Source organism: Babylonia areolata, chromosome 1, assembly GCF_041734735.1.
Source record: "Babylonia areolata isolate BAREFJ2019XMU chromosome 1, ASM4173473v1, whole genome shotgun sequence".
NCBI classification, from domain to species: domain Eukaryota; kingdom Metazoa; phylum Mollusca; class Gastropoda; order Neogastropoda; family Buccinidae; genus Babylonia; species Babylonia areolata.
In genome coordinates, this window is record NC_134876.1 from 34,282,205 (window position 1) to 34,304,704 (window position 22,500).

The 22,500-nt window shown below is 44.0% G+C and overlaps 1 protein-coding gene across 1 annotated transcript in view; it reads right to left on the reverse strand.

Annotated features, from left to right (window-relative positions):
* Window positions 1–22,500, reverse strand: part of LOC143280592 (uncharacterized) — a 49,060-nt gene that overhangs the window by 23,132 nt on the left and 3,428 nt on the right. Inside the window, exons 6-22 of the mRNA XM_076585339.1 lie at window positions 21,793–21,968; window positions 19,563–19,721; window positions 16,601–16,761; window positions 16,122–16,278; window positions 14,939–15,180; window positions 14,026–14,231; window positions 13,003–13,178; window positions 12,375–12,462; window positions 11,241–11,431; window positions 8,655–8,793; window positions 7,563–7,639; window positions 7,078–7,143; window positions 6,623–6,709; window positions 5,085–5,210; window positions 3,711–3,833; window positions 2,605–2,728; window positions 1,488–1,573 (exon numbers count right to left, since the gene is read on the reverse strand). Of these exons, the coding sequence (XP_076441454.1) occupies window positions 1,488–1,573; window positions 2,605–2,728; window positions 3,711–3,833; window positions 5,085–5,210; window positions 6,623–6,709; window positions 7,078–7,143; window positions 7,563–7,639; window positions 8,655–8,793; window positions 11,241–11,431; window positions 12,375–12,462; window positions 13,003–13,178; window positions 14,026–14,231; window positions 14,939–15,180; window positions 16,122–16,278; window positions 16,601–16,761; window positions 19,563–19,721; window positions 21,793–21,968 (2,384 nt within the window). The remainder of the gene's footprint in view (window positions 1–1,487; window positions 1,574–2,604; window positions 2,729–3,710; window positions 3,834–5,084; window positions 5,211–6,622; window positions 6,710–7,077; window positions 7,144–7,562; window positions 7,640–8,654; window positions 8,794–11,240; window positions 11,432–12,374; window positions 12,463–13,002; window positions 13,179–14,025; window positions 14,232–14,938; window positions 15,181–16,121; window positions 16,279–16,600; window positions 16,762–19,562; window positions 19,722–21,792; window positions 21,969–22,500) is intronic.

Consider the following 22,500-nt stretch of genomic DNA (forward strand, 5'->3'; position numbering starts at 1 on the left):
ATATAAGATTTAAACATGCTTTTTTAAAGGGCGATAAATCGATTGCGGTATTCGCAGTGAGAACGCTGTTTAAATCATATTATTCTGGTGTATCTTGGGCATTCAAAAAATCTTTAAGGGCAATAAAAAATTCTTTTTAAGTCCGCGGAAAAGGAGACGTGGCTATTGCCGCAATCACACTGCAACATTTAGCCGTTTTCTCTGGATCTAGACAGATGTACAAGTTTACTTACACCCAGTTGACACGGTCGATTCAATTTCTCTTTTATGTTCATTCTAGTTCTATAGTTTTAAAGTTGATATGAAAATTGAGTGTTTTGTTAAACTAATAACACGTAGAGCCAAGTACAAGTACTTCTAAACGTCTTATGAAGTGAAAAGGATTTCATTTTGAGAAAAGTCAAGACTGGAAATTTTTACGTTTCATCAATTCAAGGGTATTAATAACTCACATGGTTTATTATTTTAAACTGTCAATTCCGACTGATTCTGTGGATATTTTTATGGCAGTTTGGGGCATAATCCAGTAAGTGACGAGGTGTTCACAAATCTTTCTCTGATAAAATATTTAACGGTCTCCTTCTCCAACTTTCCATCACATGTTATCGTGTATTGTCGATTGAATATAGGATTGAACGGGCAGGTCAACAACTTGAAACAAAATGGCGTCGTTCGCGAAGAATATGAGCACGCGCTTTGAATATGTACAACTATGTGTACGCAATTGTTTTTTGCCCATGACCTTCATTCCTCAGCCTTGTTGATCTATAAAGTCCACTCGTCATATTAATTTTAGTATTTTACGAAAAAGACCACTTGGGCGAATGAACATGGTGAAAGCCCTGTACACTGAGAGTAAAACACCCAAGCTTCAAAATGTAATGTTTAAGATGAGAAAGATCAGTTTAAAGCAAATTAAGTCCCCAGGCATTAATTACAGATTAATTTCCCTTTTTTTACTATCAGCACCAAAGCCAAGCAAAATATAACTTCCATGTTTAGCTAAAGAAGTTCCTGTTTGAACAAAAAATGATAAAAATGACTGCTCTTGTTGTTGTGTCAGAATATCAGATCAAAGTGCCATGTTTAGAGAATAAAAAAAAATATAAATATAACAGTAAATTCAGTTTGCATATAATTTTGCTTAAAAACTTTTTTTGTGTGTGCCCATCCCAGAGGTGCAATATTGTTTTAAACAAGATGACTGGAAAGAACTGAATTTTTCCTATTTTTATGCCAAATTTAGTGTCAACTGACAAAGTATTTGCAGAGAAAATGGCAATGTTAAAGTTTACCACACACACACACACACACACACACACACACACACACACACAGAGAACCGAACACCGGGTTAAAACACAGACTCACTTTGTTTCCACAAGTGTCAAAAAACAGAGGCCAGAGAAAGAGAAAGCAAGACAAAGTGAGAGAAAGACTTGGACAGACAGACAGACAGACAGACAGAGTAAAAGCAGTTTACGTACAACCCCACGCTGCCGAACGCAGTTGGCCATCAGTATCTGGGTGTCAAGAGCCTCATCCAGGCTTCTTCCGTTTTGGTTGTAGGGGTCTGTTTCAATGCAACCAGTCTTATATTTTAACACCACAATGGCCGTTTGTAAATCGAGTATAATTCAAATTAATAAGGCATACATTAGGGGTCACCTTTTACAAAACTAATGCGGTTGAATCAATGAGCCGTTTATCAGAAAATTTCTGAACCTCGCCAAACAGATTATCATGACACGGCAACAACGACAACGAAGAAGACTGACGAATTAATCAATAATAAAATCATTAACAGTACCATGTGACATTGGGCTATGTTCAACCCGTGCCGACCCTGTGCCCATTGACAGTGCACACATAACAATGATTTTCACGTCACTTGCACTGTCAACGAAAACAGCAGCATAAATTTTGCTGCTTCAAAGACACAACATCAAACCATTGGCGCTTCCCCTGTAATCAGCTTGGACACAGGGAACCACAAAGCACACAGTGACAAACCAAACGTCCTTAAAAAGGCAAAAAGAGCTGCATGAAGAACGCTTTTTTGTTGTTGTTTTTTTTCCTGTTATTGGGTACAACTCGCAACCATCAGAATACATGATCGGTGCTTCGCCAAATGAAGAAACCAGGAATTCCCCTCCTCAGAAAAGAACTTTTAGTGGAGTTAGCATGTTGGCCAAGGCCCTTAACCCATTCAACCCAGGGGGATTTACAGCCTCGGCAGGTTCCCCTGCTATATTGAAGAGGTAAAACGAAGAATTTATGTTGAAACTGGTCGGCATGAAGGGATGTAGCTGGAAATACTGTAGAAGTTAGTTCCCTTTGGTTGCGGTTTATGCATGTGAAGGAAACCGTTTTTCCTGAACGAATATGGACGCCCTAGCAACACACGGGTGCAGGGTTGAATGCGTCAAGATCACGTAGTTCGGGTCTTCACCCTCCGAATGAGTATTGGTTCGGTGAAAGTTGTGATGTTCGAGGGGATGAGTCCTGTTAGAAAGGTATACCACAGTACGATTAAATACCCTTCCTTTAGATCTTGACCCACGAGCAGGTAACGTGTCCAGCGCGAGTGAAAATGGATCTTACTGACAAGTTCGAAGCAGATATCGTCCTCAGCTTTGACGTCCGTAGGGTAGTCCTGGAACTGGTCACTGTCCCCTGCTTTGGCCAGCTCCGTCAGCGTACCTGTCAGGCCCGACGTGCCTGCCGCCTGAAGTTGCACACACACACACACACACACACACACATACACACAGAGTCATGTAGGCACACACGAGTAAGCGCGCGCATGCATGTGCATGTAGGTAGGCTAAAGTTGGGTTGTTGTTTTTTCAATTCCGTGTGTATATCTTAATGCGTATTTTCACAAGCAAACGAGTCGATCGAACAAATACAATATTTCATAATTGTTTTTGTTGTTGCAAATAACATTATTGGCTAGGGAAAATATATTTTGGTTTTTAATCTCTTGAACATTTTCTTATACACGTGTTCGCAAACAAAAAGCCTCAATCTTTAACAGAGCAATGATCAAGAACATTGTTGACAAAGGAGGTTGCAGTATAAAAAAACATATCTTCATTACCTTTCTTTTCTTTCTTGTTAAGAATAAAAAGATATATATATTTTCCTCCCTGTATATATTTTCCTCCCTTTTCCCTCCGTTTTTCGCAGCTGAGTGATGGACAACCAGTACGACATATGTGACGAAACGTCTGCGTATTACATTGGCTGCGTTTGTCAACACCTGACAATTATATGCAAGCATTTTATGTCACGATCCATATTCTTCCACACACTTTAATAAAGTACCACAGGTGTACGATATTTTCCAAAACATATTCTTTCTTATTCAGCGATACAAATAGAGTAGGTCCGATCCACCTAGTGCCGTTTCGCCTACTGTTTGATAGTGCCGCAAAAGTCAATGGCCTTTTGCGAGTTTAACTGTCCTGTGTCGCCTACATCCGGCATTCCAGTTTCGCCTATTTTCTCTCTCTCGCTGTCATTCTAAACACACACACACACACTCTCTCTCTCTCTCTCTCACACACACACACACACACACACACGCACGCACGCACGGGCGCGCGCACGCAGCAACTGTGAACATAACCGAACTGGCAGTAGGCGAATCGGGATCTCCAAGTTTGTAACAGGCAACTCTGGAACAGGCGATATACAGATCTTACATCCATGACAGAGGCCGTGGCAGCCAGGAGGTATCCCCAGTGCTGCTCCCACACTTCCAGGGAAACCTCTTCCCCGTCGTCCAGCCTGCTGGCAAACTCCTCCAGAGTCTTGGCGATCATCAGCTGTATCATGATGATAATGACAATTGTAACATCATCAATAACAATAATAATGATGAGGAGGAGGATGATAAGGATGATAATGATATTGATAATGATAATAACAATGATGATAATGATAACAATAATAATAATTATTATTATCATTATTATTATCATCATCAACACTATTATTATCATTATTAATCAATGATTACTCCGACTACTGCTGCCACTACTACTAATAATAAGAATGATGATGACGATGACGACGACGATGATGATAATTTTCTTTTATGGCAGTCAGTCGTATTCGACTATGACAGCAGAGGAGGTAACTGCTGTTCCGATTGTCTGGGCTAGAATTTGGTTATAGTGGAGAGTGTCTTGCCCAAGTTGCATCCACGCTCTCTCGGCCAAGAGGGTTTTAGGACAGTTGGCTTTGGGATGGTTCCCAAAGGCCAACTAGCCCCCAAGGCTGCAGCACTAAGAGCCAGTACTATTTTGCTTCCCAGGTTGAGTCATAGTCCTTCACAAAAGACTAAGCTGTAAATGATTTCCTATTGCAATGGAGAAACCATTGATAACACAGCTCTCACTTAGCTGTTGATTGATGATGATAGTGTACTACTATTAATACTACTACGTGTACTACGTCTACTACTATGTTTCATGTTACTACTATTGATACCAATGACAATAACAATGCTTAATTTTGCCCCAAAACAACAAACAAAGCGCTGATCGTCAAGCATAACTCTGATACAGATGGATGAGATGGGAGATTTATTTTGGAACCAGTACGCTATCTACATCTTATGTGTCACATACACACACACATACACACACACACGCATGCACGCACACACACACGATCACGCTGGTACACACACACATGCACGCACGCACACACACACACGATCACGCTGGTACAAACAGACACACACACACGCACGCACGCACGCACACACACACACACACACACACACACACACACACATCCGACCGCGGCGGTACACACACACACGCGCGCGCGCTATTACGTCCATATCGCGCCATACACACACACACACACACACACACACACACACACACATCCGACCGCGGCGGTACACACACACACGCGCGCGCGCTATTACGTCCATATCGCGCCATACACACACACACACACACACACACACACACACACACACACACACACACACAGAACCAACAGGCATGCGAAAACACCGAAGACATATTCCTCACTCCACGGTACACACTAATCAAATATACCTGGGTGTGTCCTGTGATCTCGTCCGGGTGGAGCGTCAGTTCACAAATGGCCGACAGTATCTGAGTTCTTCCCAACATCGTCTCCTTGGGCAGACCCACGATGAGGCGAAGAAAATGCGTACGGTTCTGAGCCACACAGACACAGACACGGACACACACAGAGATACACACAGATATACATACACACACAAATATATATCGCGCACAAACACACACGCGCATTCACACACGCACGTACAGACCCATGCGCACACAATAATGAACAAAATGTAAGAAGGATAAACAGTAGTGAAATATATGCATTCCATAAACAATAAAAAATTCACTAAGTCAACTAAACATATACCTTCTTAACGAACAACAAAATGTCTTCACACACACACACACACACACACACACACACACACACACACACACACACACACACACACACACACACACAACCAAGAAGGATAAAAACCACGTCACACTGCAAATTAAGTTTTCCATTTCAAACATACTCCCCTCCCTGAGTTCCGTCAAGGTAAGTTTTAGGAATATAATTCTTTCCAGGGTCCATTTTTGGACACTGCACTTTTGCGCAATTCTCTTGGAATGTAATAAAGCCTACCAACTTTAAATTCACACAAACACACGCGCTTACACATACACACATACGCACGCGCGCGCGCGCGCGCACGCACACACACACACACACACATCTTTATCTGTGGTTTTCATGACAAATAAACATGACTGATTCGGATTCACACGATCAGTCGCGTACACAAACACACACTCGTGCATGCTACACCAGGACAGTTAAACAGTCATATATAAATTCATAAGGGAATGACTTCCGGTGGTGAACGTTTCTCTTTCTCATAAAAGTCATAGACGGTTTCAGAATCAGTTTCAAGTGGTTGTTAAACGTGCGGACTGACTGATACACGCTTCACCACATCTGCTGTAAAAACAACAACAACAATGAAATAGAATAAAAAAAACAAAGGGGGCTGAGTGGGCTGGGTAGCAGTTATCTGACTTTTTTAACGTTTTGATGTGTTCTGGATTAAATATCATTAAGCTTGAAAAAAAGGTACTGGAGCAGGATTGAACCACGTGTGTTAAGCTCGGAAACAAGAAGACTTTCCACAGGGCCAAAACACATGTGAACACAAGCATCCAAAATTGATATTTAAACTTTATATTTTTATATTGTGATACATTGATCACAGCATTCTAAGTGATAACACCATTTAAATCATGTTATTTTGATGTATCATACATACACACACACACACACACACACACACACACAGGCAACCCAACGCCAGGTTATTACAGGCACACTTTGTTTAGACAAGTCAAAAATAGGCCTCAGACGATACTGGACAAATCAAACTGTGGTCCTAAAGTACTCTTACTATAATGCCAAGGTGCTCACTCACAAGATGGGAACCGTCCACTGAAATGTAAGATTCTGAACATTTCTTTGTCCATGGAGCTACAGAACTATTGCGTTGCGAGCAGGACTTTATACTTTTTTTTAACCCCACCTTTGCTCTGGTGTCTCGTTCTTCTTCGTATTTTGCCAAGGCGTCTCTGGCTGCACCACTTTCACTGGAATCTGGAGATGACGGGTCCTGTTTGGAAAAAAAAGTTGGGGGAGAAATCACAGAGCGGTTATAAAATGTGCTCACAGGTCTCCTTTTACAAATATTTATAATTATATTTCACCGTCGGCAAACAAATGGAAAAGGAATGAAAGAAATGACAATGAAACTTAAGAAATTGAAACCATTACTAAGATAGTCAGAGAAGGCCATGACTTGTTTTTTAAACCCTCCCCTCCCCCGCACCCCCCCACCCCTTCATCGGTATGTATGTGCGTGTTTGCACGCGTGTGTGTGTGTCGGTGCGCGTGCATGTTTGCGTGTGCGTGTGCAAAAGCATGTCCTCGTGAGACTAAGAAATGGGTGACAGAGTCTCCCAACAACTACACTGACTGTACCTCAGTTGTCTGATCACCTGCTCCAGTGTCAGCATGGGGTTTCTCCAGGTCACAGCCCAGTTCAGTCTGTCCCCGAGAAACAGAGAAAATCAGGTCTTTTGCATCACAATCTCTCCACTCTCCTCCTCCAAGTATCATCATAAGTATTTACCAACACGTTATTTAAGACGCAACTTGCCTACACAATCCGAATCATTTTCAGTCTTCGCAAAAGTGGGTGCATGGGGAGTACACTGTATAAACAAAATGAAATAATAACCAGGTAACTATAAGTAAAGCACTAAATAACTGCTTTACTAACATGATCGTCTGCCAGTGTTGCTTACTGCATAATAACTGCTGCTGCTGTTGCTGCAGTTGCTACACACGATTGCTACACTAACGGGGTTCATGTTTTAACTCTTGGATCGAAACGATTAACGAATCAGTACGAGGGACAGACACACGCACAAACAAGGACACACAGCAAGATAATGTATACCCACTTCAGAGGTGTACGAGTAATACGGTCCCAGACCGGCGGCATATTTAGACACCATGCGTGTGTTTGTAGTCTGGTACCCTGCCACATAAACACCATGAGTTGTTGCATGAGCGATCTTTGCAGCGCTAGGTTATATTCAGCGCTAAGACTTTTCCCTAGGTTAAAGGTTAAATGCCCCATAGGTTTTCACAGCCATCGGGGATGTGAATTCATATCCACTGTGTCTAGGGCTCGGCATCAGAAAGCGGGGCCTAATCCTCTCTTGCCGTCGTTTTAACCTTCCCCGGCCGAATTCAGGTGAATGGAGTGAGGAGTAAAATGCCTTTCCCAAGAACGCAACACCTTGTTGAAACAGGGTCTCGGACCATGATCACTGGTGATCACTGGACCAGACGTCCAACGCTCTACTCATTCTGCCATGATGCCTTCCTAGAATTTCCCTTTGTGAACGCCATTTCCATAGACTACGGAAAATTCTCAACACTCAGCAAACTAAAGCGCGCTGCAGATCACTTGGCTTAGTGACTCTTAACAACATTCATGCTTCTGTAAAGATGAGAAAAGGAAAAGGAAACTGACGTTGCAAAGACTGGCTCAGCGCTTGCATGGTTAATATATCATCTGTTCGGACGAGGAGATGATTTTAGTTTCTAATTAAAACGAAAAATCAGATTAAACTGGAAAAGAAAAGGGGTGAGGAAGAAAGTGGTATGAACAGACATAGAGAGAAGCACACACACACACACACACACACACACACACACACACACACACACACACACACACACACACACAGAGAGAGAGAGAGAGAGAGAGAGAGAGAGACAGGGAGAGATAGAGAGACAGGGAGACAGAGAGTCAGAGACAGAGAGACTGAGACAGACAGAGAGAGAGAGAGAGCAGCACAAAAAGTGCACTGTCCGACAGCAAAGCACAGTACAACTCAACGCACACACACACACACACACACACACACACACACACACACACACACACCACCACCACCACCACCACCACCACCGCCACCACCACAATAACAACAAAACAACAACAACAACACGGCTCGCATTGACTAAAGTAATCAAACACTGACGATATGAGTTGAGCATGCCGGACGCTCCGGTCACCGTCTCCACTGTCTTCACCAGCACCCCCTCCTCGGATAGCGTGCTCAGGGTCTTGCGCATCGTGTCAATCGTGTTCACGATTTTCTCCACACTGATTGGGAGCACCTGCAAGTCGACTTAAAAGTGTGAGCGAAGAACGAAAGAAGGAAGGCTGACTGGATGAATGGATGGATGGACAGAACCGAAACGAAATTAAACGAAAATCTAATTTCACCAGAAAATTGAGATGCGTAAGTATACAATGTTTCCTTTCCCCCACCCAGCCCTGAGGTGAAACACGCACACACACACACACACACACACACACACACACACACACACACACACACACACACACACAAAGCGAAAAAGAAAAGGCCATTAAAACAGCAGCAGAATTCCTCTCCTGTGAAAAGCCCCTTGGCAGCATCTCTATCTTCACTGACTTCATGTCCACGCTCCAGGCCCTTGACTCCCCTGATCCTGGTCCACTGATCCAGTCCCTCAAGGCCTCCCTCACAACCCTTACCCAAACAGCCCCATCAACCCTCCAGTGGGTGCCTGCACATGTAGGCCTCCCAGGCAACGAGCGTGCAGACCACCTTGCTAAGGAAGGAACCAGCTCACACAGCCAACCGTTCCTGCCACATATGAGGAAGCAAGAACTCTCCTCCGCAGCAGATTCCAAAGAGGCTGGGTCACCCTGAACGAAGTCTACCTGGCACACCAGGATCCCATCAGGACACTGGAGAGGAGACACCAGACTACCATCTACCGCCTTCGCACAGGACACTGCGGCCTCCGAGCACACCTGAAGAGGACTGGAGTGGCAGCCACATCCCTATGTGATTGCGGCCAGGCTGACCAGACCCCATCCCATATTCTCCAAGACTGCCCCCTGTATGAGAAGATGCGGCAGCAGTCCTGGCCTGGGGGTGCTGACCTCAACACCAAGCTCTGGGGGACGGCAGCCGATCTTCACCGGACGTCCGAGTTAGTGGCATCCCTCGGACTTCGACCCTGACTGTGTAGCTGTCGAACGCAAAAGAAATAAAGAAAAGAAAAAGAAAAGAAAATCTCAAGACAAGTCATGTATAAGAGAATTCAAGACAAGACATGTTTAACTTTCAACCTTCGAAAATTGTGCTAGGGTTGAGGTGTGAAAAAAATCTCTCATAAATGCTCACGTTTGCCATTTTGTTCCTCTTTTAATTGAAAGGCAAACCAAAGACTGAATTTTGACTTTTTTCTCTTAAGTCAGAAGGGAACCGAAACAGCATGGGAGGGATGTCCCAGAGTGTTCCACGGGTGACTTTTCAGGATCCCGGACGGTCCAGTAAACTGAAATGTCCCCCGGGGAATCTACGGAAGGGGTGAGGGGGTGGACGATTGGGATGTTACATCGGTAATAAACCATGCATTACCGCTGCCCATCTTTGCATGCTGTTGTTCTGGTGGTGTGGGTGCAGCCGGTTATTAGACACACCAAGACTTAGGAAAAATAAAACGACGGCCTTGACACACACCGGCTGGGCCCGGAGACATCTGGAGAACAGTTGTTTGCGAGGCGCTCCAATGACTCTTCACAGTGTTTTGAGAGAAGAAAAGACATGACGTCGCCACCCCTCCCCCCTCCCCGCGCACCCCCGTCCCCACCCCCCACCCCTAAAAAAGTAACTCTGAGATGGTTAACCCTGCCAGCTAAACCATATATGGGCGGCAAAGAAAAAATAAAAGGACTCACAACTGCCGTTTCACTTTTGTGGACAAACCAACTCCCGAGCCGTTCGAACACAACAAAAGTACTGTTTCATTTTTTGTGATCAAACCGACTAACTAAAAAAAGTCTTGAGAACACATCCTGGTAATCCGACCACACCTCCAGCCCCTCCCATCCCCTTCCACATATTCCCTACCTTGACGACGAAAGCCAGGAATCGGAGAAACGTAAAATCACAACGCAGTCACACAACGTTGACTTCGGACGTTCTAAATGCGTTTGATCTCGGCTTTGTCTGTCTCTATCTACCTTTAGAACAAAATAAATAAATAGATAAATGAACGATAAACAAACAAGTAAATAAATGAATAAATAAACAGATAAATAAATAGAATAAAATTAAATACGCGCTCAAGGAGTTGTGTATCAAACCGGGACTTCACATTTTCTTGAGGTGATGATTATTCTTTTATCACCGTACAGGTTCTTTCCAGCTACAGCTAAGCGCAGTATGTTGTTCATGGGGCCTAAAATCCTTCCTGGAAGACTGAGGGAGTGGAGATTACATTCTATCAAAAATACTATAAATGATATTACCAAACAAATTAACAACTACATAATACTATAAATGAAAAAAATATAAATAAGACCCAGCCCGGAACGAAGCATCTACACTGGGCTGCATGGTACTTGTACAGGTCTGTGCGGTCGGCTGGGACTTTTAATGAGCAACACTATCAACTGAGAAACGTCGAAATAACGTCACCAAGATGCAGCAGTCAGTCAAGGGTGTTAATGACGACAACGACGCTCCTCTCCTCTCCTACCTCCATCGACCCCCCTCCCCCCTTACCTGCACCGTTCCGACCTTCACGATCCTCTGGGCGCCCAGGGTATCATGGATGGCGGCCAGCACGGTGTTCCTGTAGCACAGCCAGCGGGCTCCCTCAGACACCGACACGTTCACCTCCACTCCCGCTTTCTTCCGCCCGTCCGCACGCACCGACGTGATCTGTACCATGGACCTCTGGGCGTCGACGTAGGCTGGTGGGGTGTGGGTGTGGGTTGAAACGTGAAGGAGGGAAGTAATGAGAGGGAAAAGAAAAGGAGAGAGGGAGGGGTGGGGGGAGAGGAACAGAGAGGACGGAGGAAGGGAGGGAGGGATGGAGGGAGAGAAAAGGATGAGAGAAATAAGAGGGGAACAGACGGAGGACGAGATATTTCAATTTTTGACTCACTTGTGTAAATAAAGTGAGTCTATGTTTTAACCCGGTGTTCGGTTGTCTGTGTGTGTGTGTGTGTGTGTGTGTGTGTGTGTGTGTGTGTCCGTGTGTCTGTGTGTCCGTGGTAAACTTTAACATTGACATTTTCTCTGCAAATACTTTGTCAGTTGACACCAATTTTGGCATCAAAATAGGAAAAATTCAGTTCTTTCCAGTCAACTTGTTTAAAACAATATTGCACCTCTGGGATGGGCACCAAAAAAATATAAAAAGAAGCCTAATTATATGCAAACTGCATTTACTGTTATATTTATATTTTTTGTATTCTCTAAACTTGGCACTTTGACCTCTTATTCTGACACAACAACTAGAGGAGTCATTATTATCATTTTTTGTTCAAACAGGAACTTCTTTTCCTAAGCATGGAATTTTTATTTATTTTGCAAACGTTTTGGTGCAGATAGTAAAAAAGGGAAATTACTCTGTAATTAATGCTAGGGGACTTAATTTATCACAAGTGAGTCTTGAAGGCCTTGCCTCTCCTGTGTAATTTTGTAAGCACAGTTTATGAAACCAAGACATGAATGTGATAAAAGGAGAGAAGGGAGAAAGAAAAAGTGAGAGAGACAGACAGACAGACAGCAGACAGACAGATAGAAAGACAGACAGATTGACAGACAGCAGATTCAGAGACACACAGAAAGACAGACAGTCAGACAGAAAGACAGAGATAAAGACAGAGACAGACACACACAGATACTCACAGAAAAAAACGAATTCTGCTATGCCCATGTCGTCCGTCCAGTTCTTGCAACGAATGCGAAACAGTTTCTCCGTGGTCACGTGCATTTTCTGTGAGAAAAATAATTGATTATTTTAACAAACAAAAAAACAGACAACAACCACAACAACAAAGGAAAAAAGCCCCTACTTCTGACACACCCTAAAAGTGGGGTGACAGTATTGAAATATTCAAACCCGCTCCTTCCCTCACTTCCCAGTGGAATACGTCCATGCATTTTCATCGTGGGTTAGTACAATCAATGCACTTTAAAAATGATTTCTTTAAAGATGTGAATTTTTGTATAATGCCCAATTTTTTTCAACATTCCCTCTCTTATTTAAAAAATGCTAGCTTACCATAACTACAATTATAATGCCAATGGAAAAGAGTCGATCGACTTGTCACTGTTCTATCGTCAATCTTCGGTGGCTTCCCGCTCAGGCAATACAATGACACAATGGTGTGTGTGTGTGTGGGGGGGGGGGGGGTTGTGTGTGTGTGTGTGTGTGTGTGTGTGTGTGTGTGTGTGTTTGTATGTGTATTTGTGTCTGCGTTTGTACACGCACGCGAACACGAACGTCTACATACACGTGTGTATAATTATGTACCTTGGGCTCAATGGTGCACTCCCCTCCTTTGGGAGGGTCATTGATCATAATCCGGGTGACTGCCCACCCGAATTCTCTGTTTGGTCTAGAGATGTTACACTCCACCCTGTATGTCTTGTGGTTTGGGTAGGCCATGAACAGTGTCGGCAGTATGGAGAGCTCCTTTGAACTGAGACCTTGGAAAAGATGAAACAAGCGATATATTTTGTCAGTCATTCCATGATGAAAAGTCAGTCAGTGTGGTTCATGTTCGCAAGTCATTGTGCGAACTAAGTAACAGCTCCACAGAGCCGAAAAACTAACAAATTTGCTCATCTTCGTTTTTTATTCGATGATAGTACAAGGTCCCGAACAATAAGTTACAACTAATCATTAAGATACTGCTTGCCATTCCCAAAACAGAAAAAAGGAAATCACGTTTGTTTATGCCTTTTTATGATATCATGCAAAATACTGACGCATACCATATCCCTCCTAATATTCCAACGGTAAACATTTCCTCAAGGAAAGCATGAATCCAAATCATGAAGCGCCACCAAAGCCGTACTGGCTCCTATTCTGTGACCTATCGCTCCACAACATCCCATTCAAATCCATAAAATATATCCACTTTTTCTTGATATATCAAGCCGATTGTAATGTTGATATTTTTTTTCTCCAAACGGTAGAGAATCCTTAAAAAATTAACCACCACCGAAAGCTAATCCCTTGGTCTATGGCTCAAGATGGCACTTTCATAACAGTTCCTGAAAATCCACTGACAGCATTTTCCCCGTAATCCGACTGACAGACGAAGAATCCGGTGGGGAAGACAACCTCCATGGCGGGAGAAATGGTTCTAAACGTAGGCAGAACTGATAGCGTTACCACTAGCACAAGACTAAAAATATGAACATAAAATATCAAGTAACATGAAATATGCAAATGTTACCCAGACATACGCACAACCTATGCTTTACAAAATACACCCTCTTGGTCCTAGTCAACGGCACAGTTATCTGAAATTTGATAAAGCGTCGTCACCTAGCGTTCTGTTGTGTGCCACTTCGATCTGCTGGAGCGGCCTCCAGCCGTTAGGGAAACGGCCATCCTCGACCGAGATGTTCCACCTGTGCTGCAGCACTTCCTCGGGGGCACAGTTCTGGCACTCGGCCAGCAGACTCAGTCTCTCCGATACTATGACCAGGTACCCGTCCATCCGCTGGTAACACACACTTCCGCTCGAGCATCTGTTGGGAAAGCGATTGCAAATCTCTATCACACCTTTCCTGCATGAGCGGGAGAAGCATAAAAGATTCGTTTCGTATGCTTGTCTGACTGTCTGTCTCTCTGCCTGTGTGCCATGGCGCCATCAAATAAAATTCACGCCCACAAATCGTATCCGATCGAGCTGAAATTTGGCACACTAAATATTCAACACGTTTTCTGGGTTTGAAGCAACTTCTAAATGGACTCGTTGCTTAACTTATGAATTATGATTTTATAAATATGAATTATCATAAATCGATGATTAGAATTTAAGAGCTTAGCAGAACGAACTATCGCTACTGCTGCTGCTGCTGCTGCTGCTGCTGCTGCTGCTGCTACTACTACTACTACTACTACTACTACTACTACTACTACTACTACTACTACTACTACTAGATAAGGCAATTTTATTGCACCATTATTGAAAAAAAACCCTAACATATAGTACATGGAATTGTTGCGATGTTGTTCATACACTCATCCTTGCGCACCACTACACATTCCCCAAGACTGAAACATTCAGTGAATGCAACACGCTCGAAAAGCAATGAGTAAGTAAAAATAAAAGTAGGGGGCAGGGTGGGAGGGGGGATTTCAGGTAATCACGTAATTAACCACAAATAACGAGATCGAAAAAAAAAGAAGAAAAAACAACAACAAAGCATAAACACAAAAACCGAGGACATACATGATAGCAACTTGCGCGGGATCCCCGGACTGGATGTGCACTTGCACAAAGGCGTCGGCGGAGCGGCCGTCTTTGGCCACGACGACGGCCCCAATGCGGTAGGCCTGGCCCACCATGGACGGAAAGATAGGGTAGGACAGAAGCACACCGGGGCCCACTTTGGCCCTCGCTAACAGGTCTGGGCACACGTTGGGTTCTGCGTCGCTCACGTTTTCGCATGACCAGCTTTTGATGGAGAGGCCCTGCGGGAGTTAGTGTGTTCAACAGGGTTTTCTGGGTGCGGTGGCGAGTAGGGCTGTGCGGTGGTTGGGGGTGGCTGGGAGGGCGTGTGTGTTTGTGTGGAGAGGGCGTGCGTGTGCGTATGTGTGCCTATTTGTCTATCTGTCTTGTCCGTCTTTCCGTCTGTCCATCTCTTCATCATCCATCCCCCTCCCCCCATCAATCCATACACCCACCCATGCAACCATTCATCCGCCAGTCCATTTATTTGTCTGATTGCCTTTCAATCTTTTGCCCGATTTCTTTCACACAATTATGCGAATAATTTGCTCACCAATCAAAAATCTTGCAAATGATTAATGAACTGTTGAAAATGCCTAAGCCAGTCACTCCAAACGAAAACTACGCTGATGAATTCATTAGAAAAAACAAAACAAAAAACTGCAGCACCATACATCTGCTGGGAGACACGTGAAGCCCCCAGCGGAGCACTGGTGGCCTAGTGGTAATAAATACGACTAGAAAGCGAGTGCCCTTGGGTTCGATTCCCATATACGGACGGGAATTTTTATTCTCCCCCACCCTCCCCCACTACACTTTGGGTGCTGTTCTTTCGGATATGACGAAAAACAGTGGTTCCGTTTGCAGCATGCGCTCAGAGCATGTAAACGAACCCACGGTAACACAAAAGGTCGTCTCTTCCAAACGCTGTAGAAGAATTCTACTGCGATACAGATGGTAAAGGAAATACACTTTCAGACAGTAAAAAGGGTGGCATTTCACAGTGACCGTACGATCTCCCCACGGGGAAGAGCAGCCCGAATTCCACTCTAAGAAATCTGATGTGACAAAAAGTAATACAATACAATACAATGCAACGAATACAATGCAATGCAATACAATGCAGCACAACACAACGCCACACAACACGACAAAACACAAGCGTGATGAGACTCGGACTGACTGCCTGCGGGCCTGCCGATGATGCGCTGACGTCCGGGTCGTAGGAGTGCGTCAGAGGTTCGAGCCTCAAGTAGCCAGTGGCCAGTCCCCGGACGATCTCTGCAGTGCCCCCTTTCTCCATCAGCCCCACCAGATCCGACACCCTCACCTGCAGATAGCTGGAAAACCAACAGCGGTGAGTCAATTGTGTGTGTGTGTGTGTGTGTGTGTGTGTGTGTGTGTGTGTGTGTATGCGTGGGCGCGAGCGTGTGTGTGTGTGTCTATGAGCACGTCCGTCTGTGTGTCTCAATAACTTTTGAGTGAAAAATTCTTAACACTGAGCAAACTCAGCTCTGCTAAGATCGCCCGTGCAACACAGTCCCGATGCTCTCTTTCGGACGAAAATCTGACACGCAAACCACTCTGCTACAGCGCCCGCATAGCCATTTCACCTCCCCGCCCCCAACCTCCCCTCTCCCCCCCACACACAACAGCAACAACCTGTGATCTGTGGACAGGAACAGAGCCTGAGGGTTTTCCGTCCGCATGGCCATGCTGAAGGTCAGCCTGTACAGGCCGACCTCGAGGGTCCTGGGCCTCAGGCTCAGCTGTGTGACAGTCGTGTTCACGCCGAGGGCTTGAAGATCCACTCTGCCAGTCACCTGTAAAGGGGACCACACACCTGTAACCGGAGATTAGAAAAGAGAGATAAACCACTCGCGGCAGGCCCCTTCATAACAGTGCTGAAGCCGTTTTGGGGCACACACGCAGTGCGGAAGGGTGGGGGTAAATCACCCTCTCCTTCCCCACCTGAAGGAAACTAGTCGGTTCTGACGGTTCAGCTGCAGTAAAGCGAAAGTTAAGTTATGCCTGGAATTTCCCACGTGTAGTAAGATTCGCTGTATACAATGAAAACCGATTCATTTTTGCTTGGTTTTTAGCACGTTTGCATCTGCTTGAATGTAGATAATATAAAAAGAAAATAAAGCAGCTCCCCCCACCACCAACTCCCCCCCCCCACCCGCCCCCCCAGCGCAATGTTGCACATGAGAGAGACAGTTGTAAATTATTGAACTGCGTTTTCATAACGCTACTTTTTCTTCACACTTTCTGGTTTACATCACCATTTCTTCAACAACAACAACAACAACAACAACAACAAAAAAAAATATATATATATATATCAAAACATAAAACACATATTCAGCTCTCTCTCTCTTCTAACATCTGTCTGTACATACATACATACATACATACATACATACATACATACATAATTTCATATAGATCTATCAGTATGTAAATCTAAATCTATCTATATGTACATAATCATATATATAATTCATATATATACGAACGCTTCATGTTGCCCGAGCAGACCGTTGTATTGTGCTCTTTCTCTCTCTCTAAGTCTCTGTCTCTGTCTCTCTCTCTCGGGAGTTTTACATGGCTGTTAAAAGCATCTACGATTCTGTACTTGTATGTGTTCGTGACAAAGGTATTTATTCAGACTTTTTTCAGTGTCCAAGAGGGGTTAAACAAGGTTGTATGCTAAGCTCACAGCTGTTTTCCTTTTTCATCGGTGAATTGGCAGTGGAGTTATCAAAGAAGGGGAGACATGGAATACAAATGATACCTGGCGCAACAGATTTGCTCTTAATGCTATTTGCTGATGATGTTGTTCTCTTGTCTGACACACCCATAGGGTTACAAAATCAGTTAAATGCCCTTAAGCAAGAAACAGACAGACTACAACAAACAGTGAATCTCGATAAGACCAATATTATAGTTTTCCGCAATGGAGATCATCTTTCGACTCGTGTAAAATGGTGCTGTGGTGATAGGGAAATAAAAGTAACCAATACATATAAATATTTAGGATTGTTATTCACAACAAAATTGAGTTTGACATCTGCGTGGGATGAAGCAAACAGAAAAGGGAAAAAAGGTGTAATCCAAATTATAAAATCACTCAGGAGACTGCGTTCGACTGACGCTTTCCCTTAGTTTGGGCGGGGCAAAGGCAGCTCATGAATAATGAATGCGTCTCGCGGCGCAGGCTCCCTGGCTTCAGCAATTTCTGCAAGTGGTTTATCTCTCTTTTCTAATCTCCGCTGTAACCCACGGGAGTCTGGGCTGGGAGAGATACGGTCAGCCACTCTCTTTTCCTCACGGGTACAGATTTGAAAATAAAAGACCACTACAATGTGAAGAAAATATATGCCAAAAAGATTTGTAAAGGTGTGTAACCTTTTTGTTTGTTTGTTTTTTGTGTGTGTGTGTGTGTGTGGCTTTAATGGGAAATTACTGAAATGTTAATAAACTGCCAAACTCAAGGCAGATCAGTTAAGGCAAATCAAGATGTTATGGGTTTTCACCCACACCCACAAACACACACACAGGAAAACAGACGGACTGACAAAAACACATGAAGGCAGGCATACAAGCCAATAGACTGCACACACACACACACACACACACACACACACCACCACCACCACCACCACCACCACAAATACACACACACAGAGTTTCAGTTTCAGTTTCTCAAGGAAGTGTTACGGCGTTCGGACAAATCCATATACGCTATACCACAGCAGCAAGACAGATCCCCGACCAGCAGCATAACTAAACGCGTTTAGTCCGGCCATGAGTGTATACATAATATTATGTATGTGTGTACTTATCAGAGTGGATGTCACTTCAGAATTTTGCCAGAGGACAACATTTATGTTGCCACGGGTTCTTTTTAAGTGCGCAAAGTGCATGCTGCACACGGGACCTCGGTTATCGTCTCATCCGAATGACTACAAGTTCGGTTTGATTTTCCTGGGAGAGAGTGCGAGAGCGGGATTCAAAACCAGACCCCAACGGACACTCAATTGGCAGATATGCATCTTAATCATTCTGCCACCATACACCCGCGCGTCCGCGCCTCAGTACGCATGACCATGTGCACGCAAACTGAACATTATGCCCAAAACGGTTTGTAAATTCTTTCTACTGAAATCTGAGTAGTGGGGGTGGGTGGGAAACGCAATAAACAGGTGTATGGGCTGATCTGCAACTGGTGAGGCAAATCTTTCTAAAATGAAATATCGAATCACAATGATTTATTCTAGCCAAAGTTTTCATTATCCTGATATACCCAGCATCACTCCTGCCTCCCACGTACTTAATTTTGTTTTTTAGTATAGCAATGCAAACAAACCAGTATCAACGCGATTTCAATCAAAATGCATACACACCCACCACACCCCCCACATCCAACCAACCAACCATCATGTAAATCAACCGACAAATCAACCAGTCACCAAGAGACAACAAAAAGGGGAAAAAAACGAGTGACAACCCGTGCAAGTCATCATAATGGGCGACCAACCAACCAGCCAATCAACCAACCATCCAGCCAATCAATTTAACTGGCTGCACGTGCAACAAAGAAGGTTTCGACTGCACTGACGTTGCCCCAGGCCTCGTCCACAGTCTCCACTGTCCAGTTCTTCAGGTTGTCCTGAGACACGACGCAGTCAGTCACTGGGATGGCTTCGTGGAAGATGTGCCTGTTTCTCGTGATCACACAGGGCTTTCTGAGGTCCCCACAGGCAAACGTGATCTTTACCTGATTAAAAAAAAAAGAAAAGGGTAATATATACATGTTTTACAGTTACTGTATTTTAGGAAGAGAGAATCCTCGAAAACGGAGTATGGCTGGCTACATGGCGGGGTACAAACAGTCATACATGTAAAAGGCCACTCGTGCGAGTTGCAGATCACGAACGAAGAAGAAGGCAGAGAGAAAAAAAACCCAACCCAAAACAAACAGTATTCATCATAAAGAGGCCTGTGTGAAACCACACATATAGAATGGTCGTCATACTTGACAAAAGTTGTTGAAGAGTAACACACATTTACGTCTCACCAAGGTCCACTGGCATGAGCCGGTGAAGTAAATCAGTGCAAATCGGTCCTTGTCCAATCAGCGATATTTAGGTCAGTGTCACTTGACAATCCAAAGCTACTATTTTTCCTTATATTTGCTAAACATTAATGACATCTTTCATCAGAATCTGTCAAAAAGTGTCGACAAAATGACACACATTGGTGAAGAGGAGATGGGGAGTACCCTGTGACGTTGAGCTACACACCTGAGGTCAAACCTAGCAATTCTTTCCAAAGCCCACAACAGATTGCTTCAGTTGATACAGCATTACAACAATAACAACGACAGCAAATGGGCCAGACAGTTTACTTTCTTGCACCGACTCTTCGTTAAGGTCGTTCAGGAAGGTGCACGGTTTGAGATTCAGTTCCAGATCTGTAGGCTGCGGAATAAGCACAAACCTCAACAGTTGTTGGTTGTTGTTTTGGCAGCTTTATGACATGGTATAAGTTATTGATAAACTTTTTTCATATATATATATATATATATATATATGTGTGTATGTGTGTGTGTGTGTGTGTGTGTGTGTGTGTGTTACGATCTCTTTCATTTGTTTTTTCACACACACACAAACACACACACACACACACACACACACACACCCCTTCCGTTTCCATTATAAGATTGTTGGAGAAAACCTTACGGATCCATGTCAATAAACTGGGGTCTGATCCTCTTACAAATAATGCTTACTATAGCTCGCGAGAAATCGGTCGTATATTTACTTCTAAAACAACAGGACATTGCAGTTTAAGAAGGCTGACCTGTCAAATACACAGACTACGATTGGATGCCAATTAAAAAAAAAAAACAACAAAGAAAATCCAGATTTACTTCTCAAGTGACTTAAAACCATTGCCTCAATGCACATCATCTATGAATGTGAACAACTGAAAACATTTTTACCTCATTCATTTACAAAATCTGCAGTTCTATCTGTTTCCATTGGAAACTTTTCATATGACGATCAAATTATGTTTGAAATGGTTCAAAGGCTAATAAGAAGCCCCATTGGCGCTCTGTTGTAATGTTACTGGTTGATTGGTTAGCTTTATGTTATTTCTTTTCTTTGTAATGCAAAGTAAGGATAGGGGAACAGGAAAAATACTGATAGCATAAGGCATGGGGGGTTGGGGGAAGTGGATAGAATTTCGTCTAAAATCACTATTTGGCGGTAAACAAAAGAACGAACGAACACACACACACACACACACACACACACACACACACACACACACACACACATTCTTGAGTGGTGGAATCTAACTACTATAATATCAGTTGACGCTGGGATAATCGTAATACATAATTGTCTAGTTTTCACACACACACACACACACACACACACACACACACACACCCACACACACACACACACACCGAGTGACCCTTCTCTTTCTCTCGTTTTGTATTATTGCGCATACTTTTTTGTTTTCTTGTATTCCCCAGACTAATTCACAGATTTTCGTTACGAGGGTAGGATGAAAATATGCCAATGAGTGCTTACTCCCTTTTCCTCGATAAAAAAAGATTCGATTTCGAATTTCGATTTACGATCTCTCTCTCTCTCCCTCTCTCTCTCTCTCTGTCTCTTCCCCCTCCCCCACCTATGTAATAATCAGTCACAAAAACGTAAACATGTAACGTTACCTTGCTGTACACAACGTTTTCCATCAGAGGCCTGACTGTACAACAATAATTGTGAGTATGAGCAGCCCCCTCCCCCCGCTTCTCTCCTCTATCTTCTTACTTCAGGAGGGTTGCAATCCTGAGTAGTGATGTCGAACTTGATCTGTTTCACCAGGGAGAAGTAGCTGTCTCTGGCCGTGGCGGTCAACCTGTAGAACCTCTCTGTCACGTACAGGTGCCGAACGCTCATGTCTCTACTCAGAGGGCCTTCCACTGTACCGCCAGCTGCCGTCAGACCTGTGGCGAACAACAAGAGACACGCCTCCATATCAGCTTGCAAAGCGGTAGAATGTGGAGTGATGGCTAAGTCGTAACGCGTCCGCCAAGGAATGGAAAGAATCTGAGCGCGCTGGTTCAAATCTCGGCTTAGCCGCCGATATTTTCTTTCCCCTCCACTAGACCTTAAGTGGTGGTCTGGACGCTAGTCATTCGGATGAGACGATGAACCGAGGTCCCGTGTGCAGCATGCACTCAGCGCACATAAAAGAACCCACGGCAACAAAAGGGTTGTTCCTGGCAAAATTCCGTAGAAATATCCACTTCGATAGGAAAAATAAATATAACTGCACGCAGGAAAAAAATACAAAAAGGGGGTGCCACTCTCATTGTAGCGACACGTTCTCTCTGTGGAGACCACCCCGAATTTCACACAGAGAAATCTGTCGTGACAAAAAAAGAGAAATACGAAAATACAAAATAGTAACCGGTTTGTTTCCAGTGTTTTCTTCTTTCCACAACCCCACCCACTGCCGCTAGGCTGCAGCGTGAT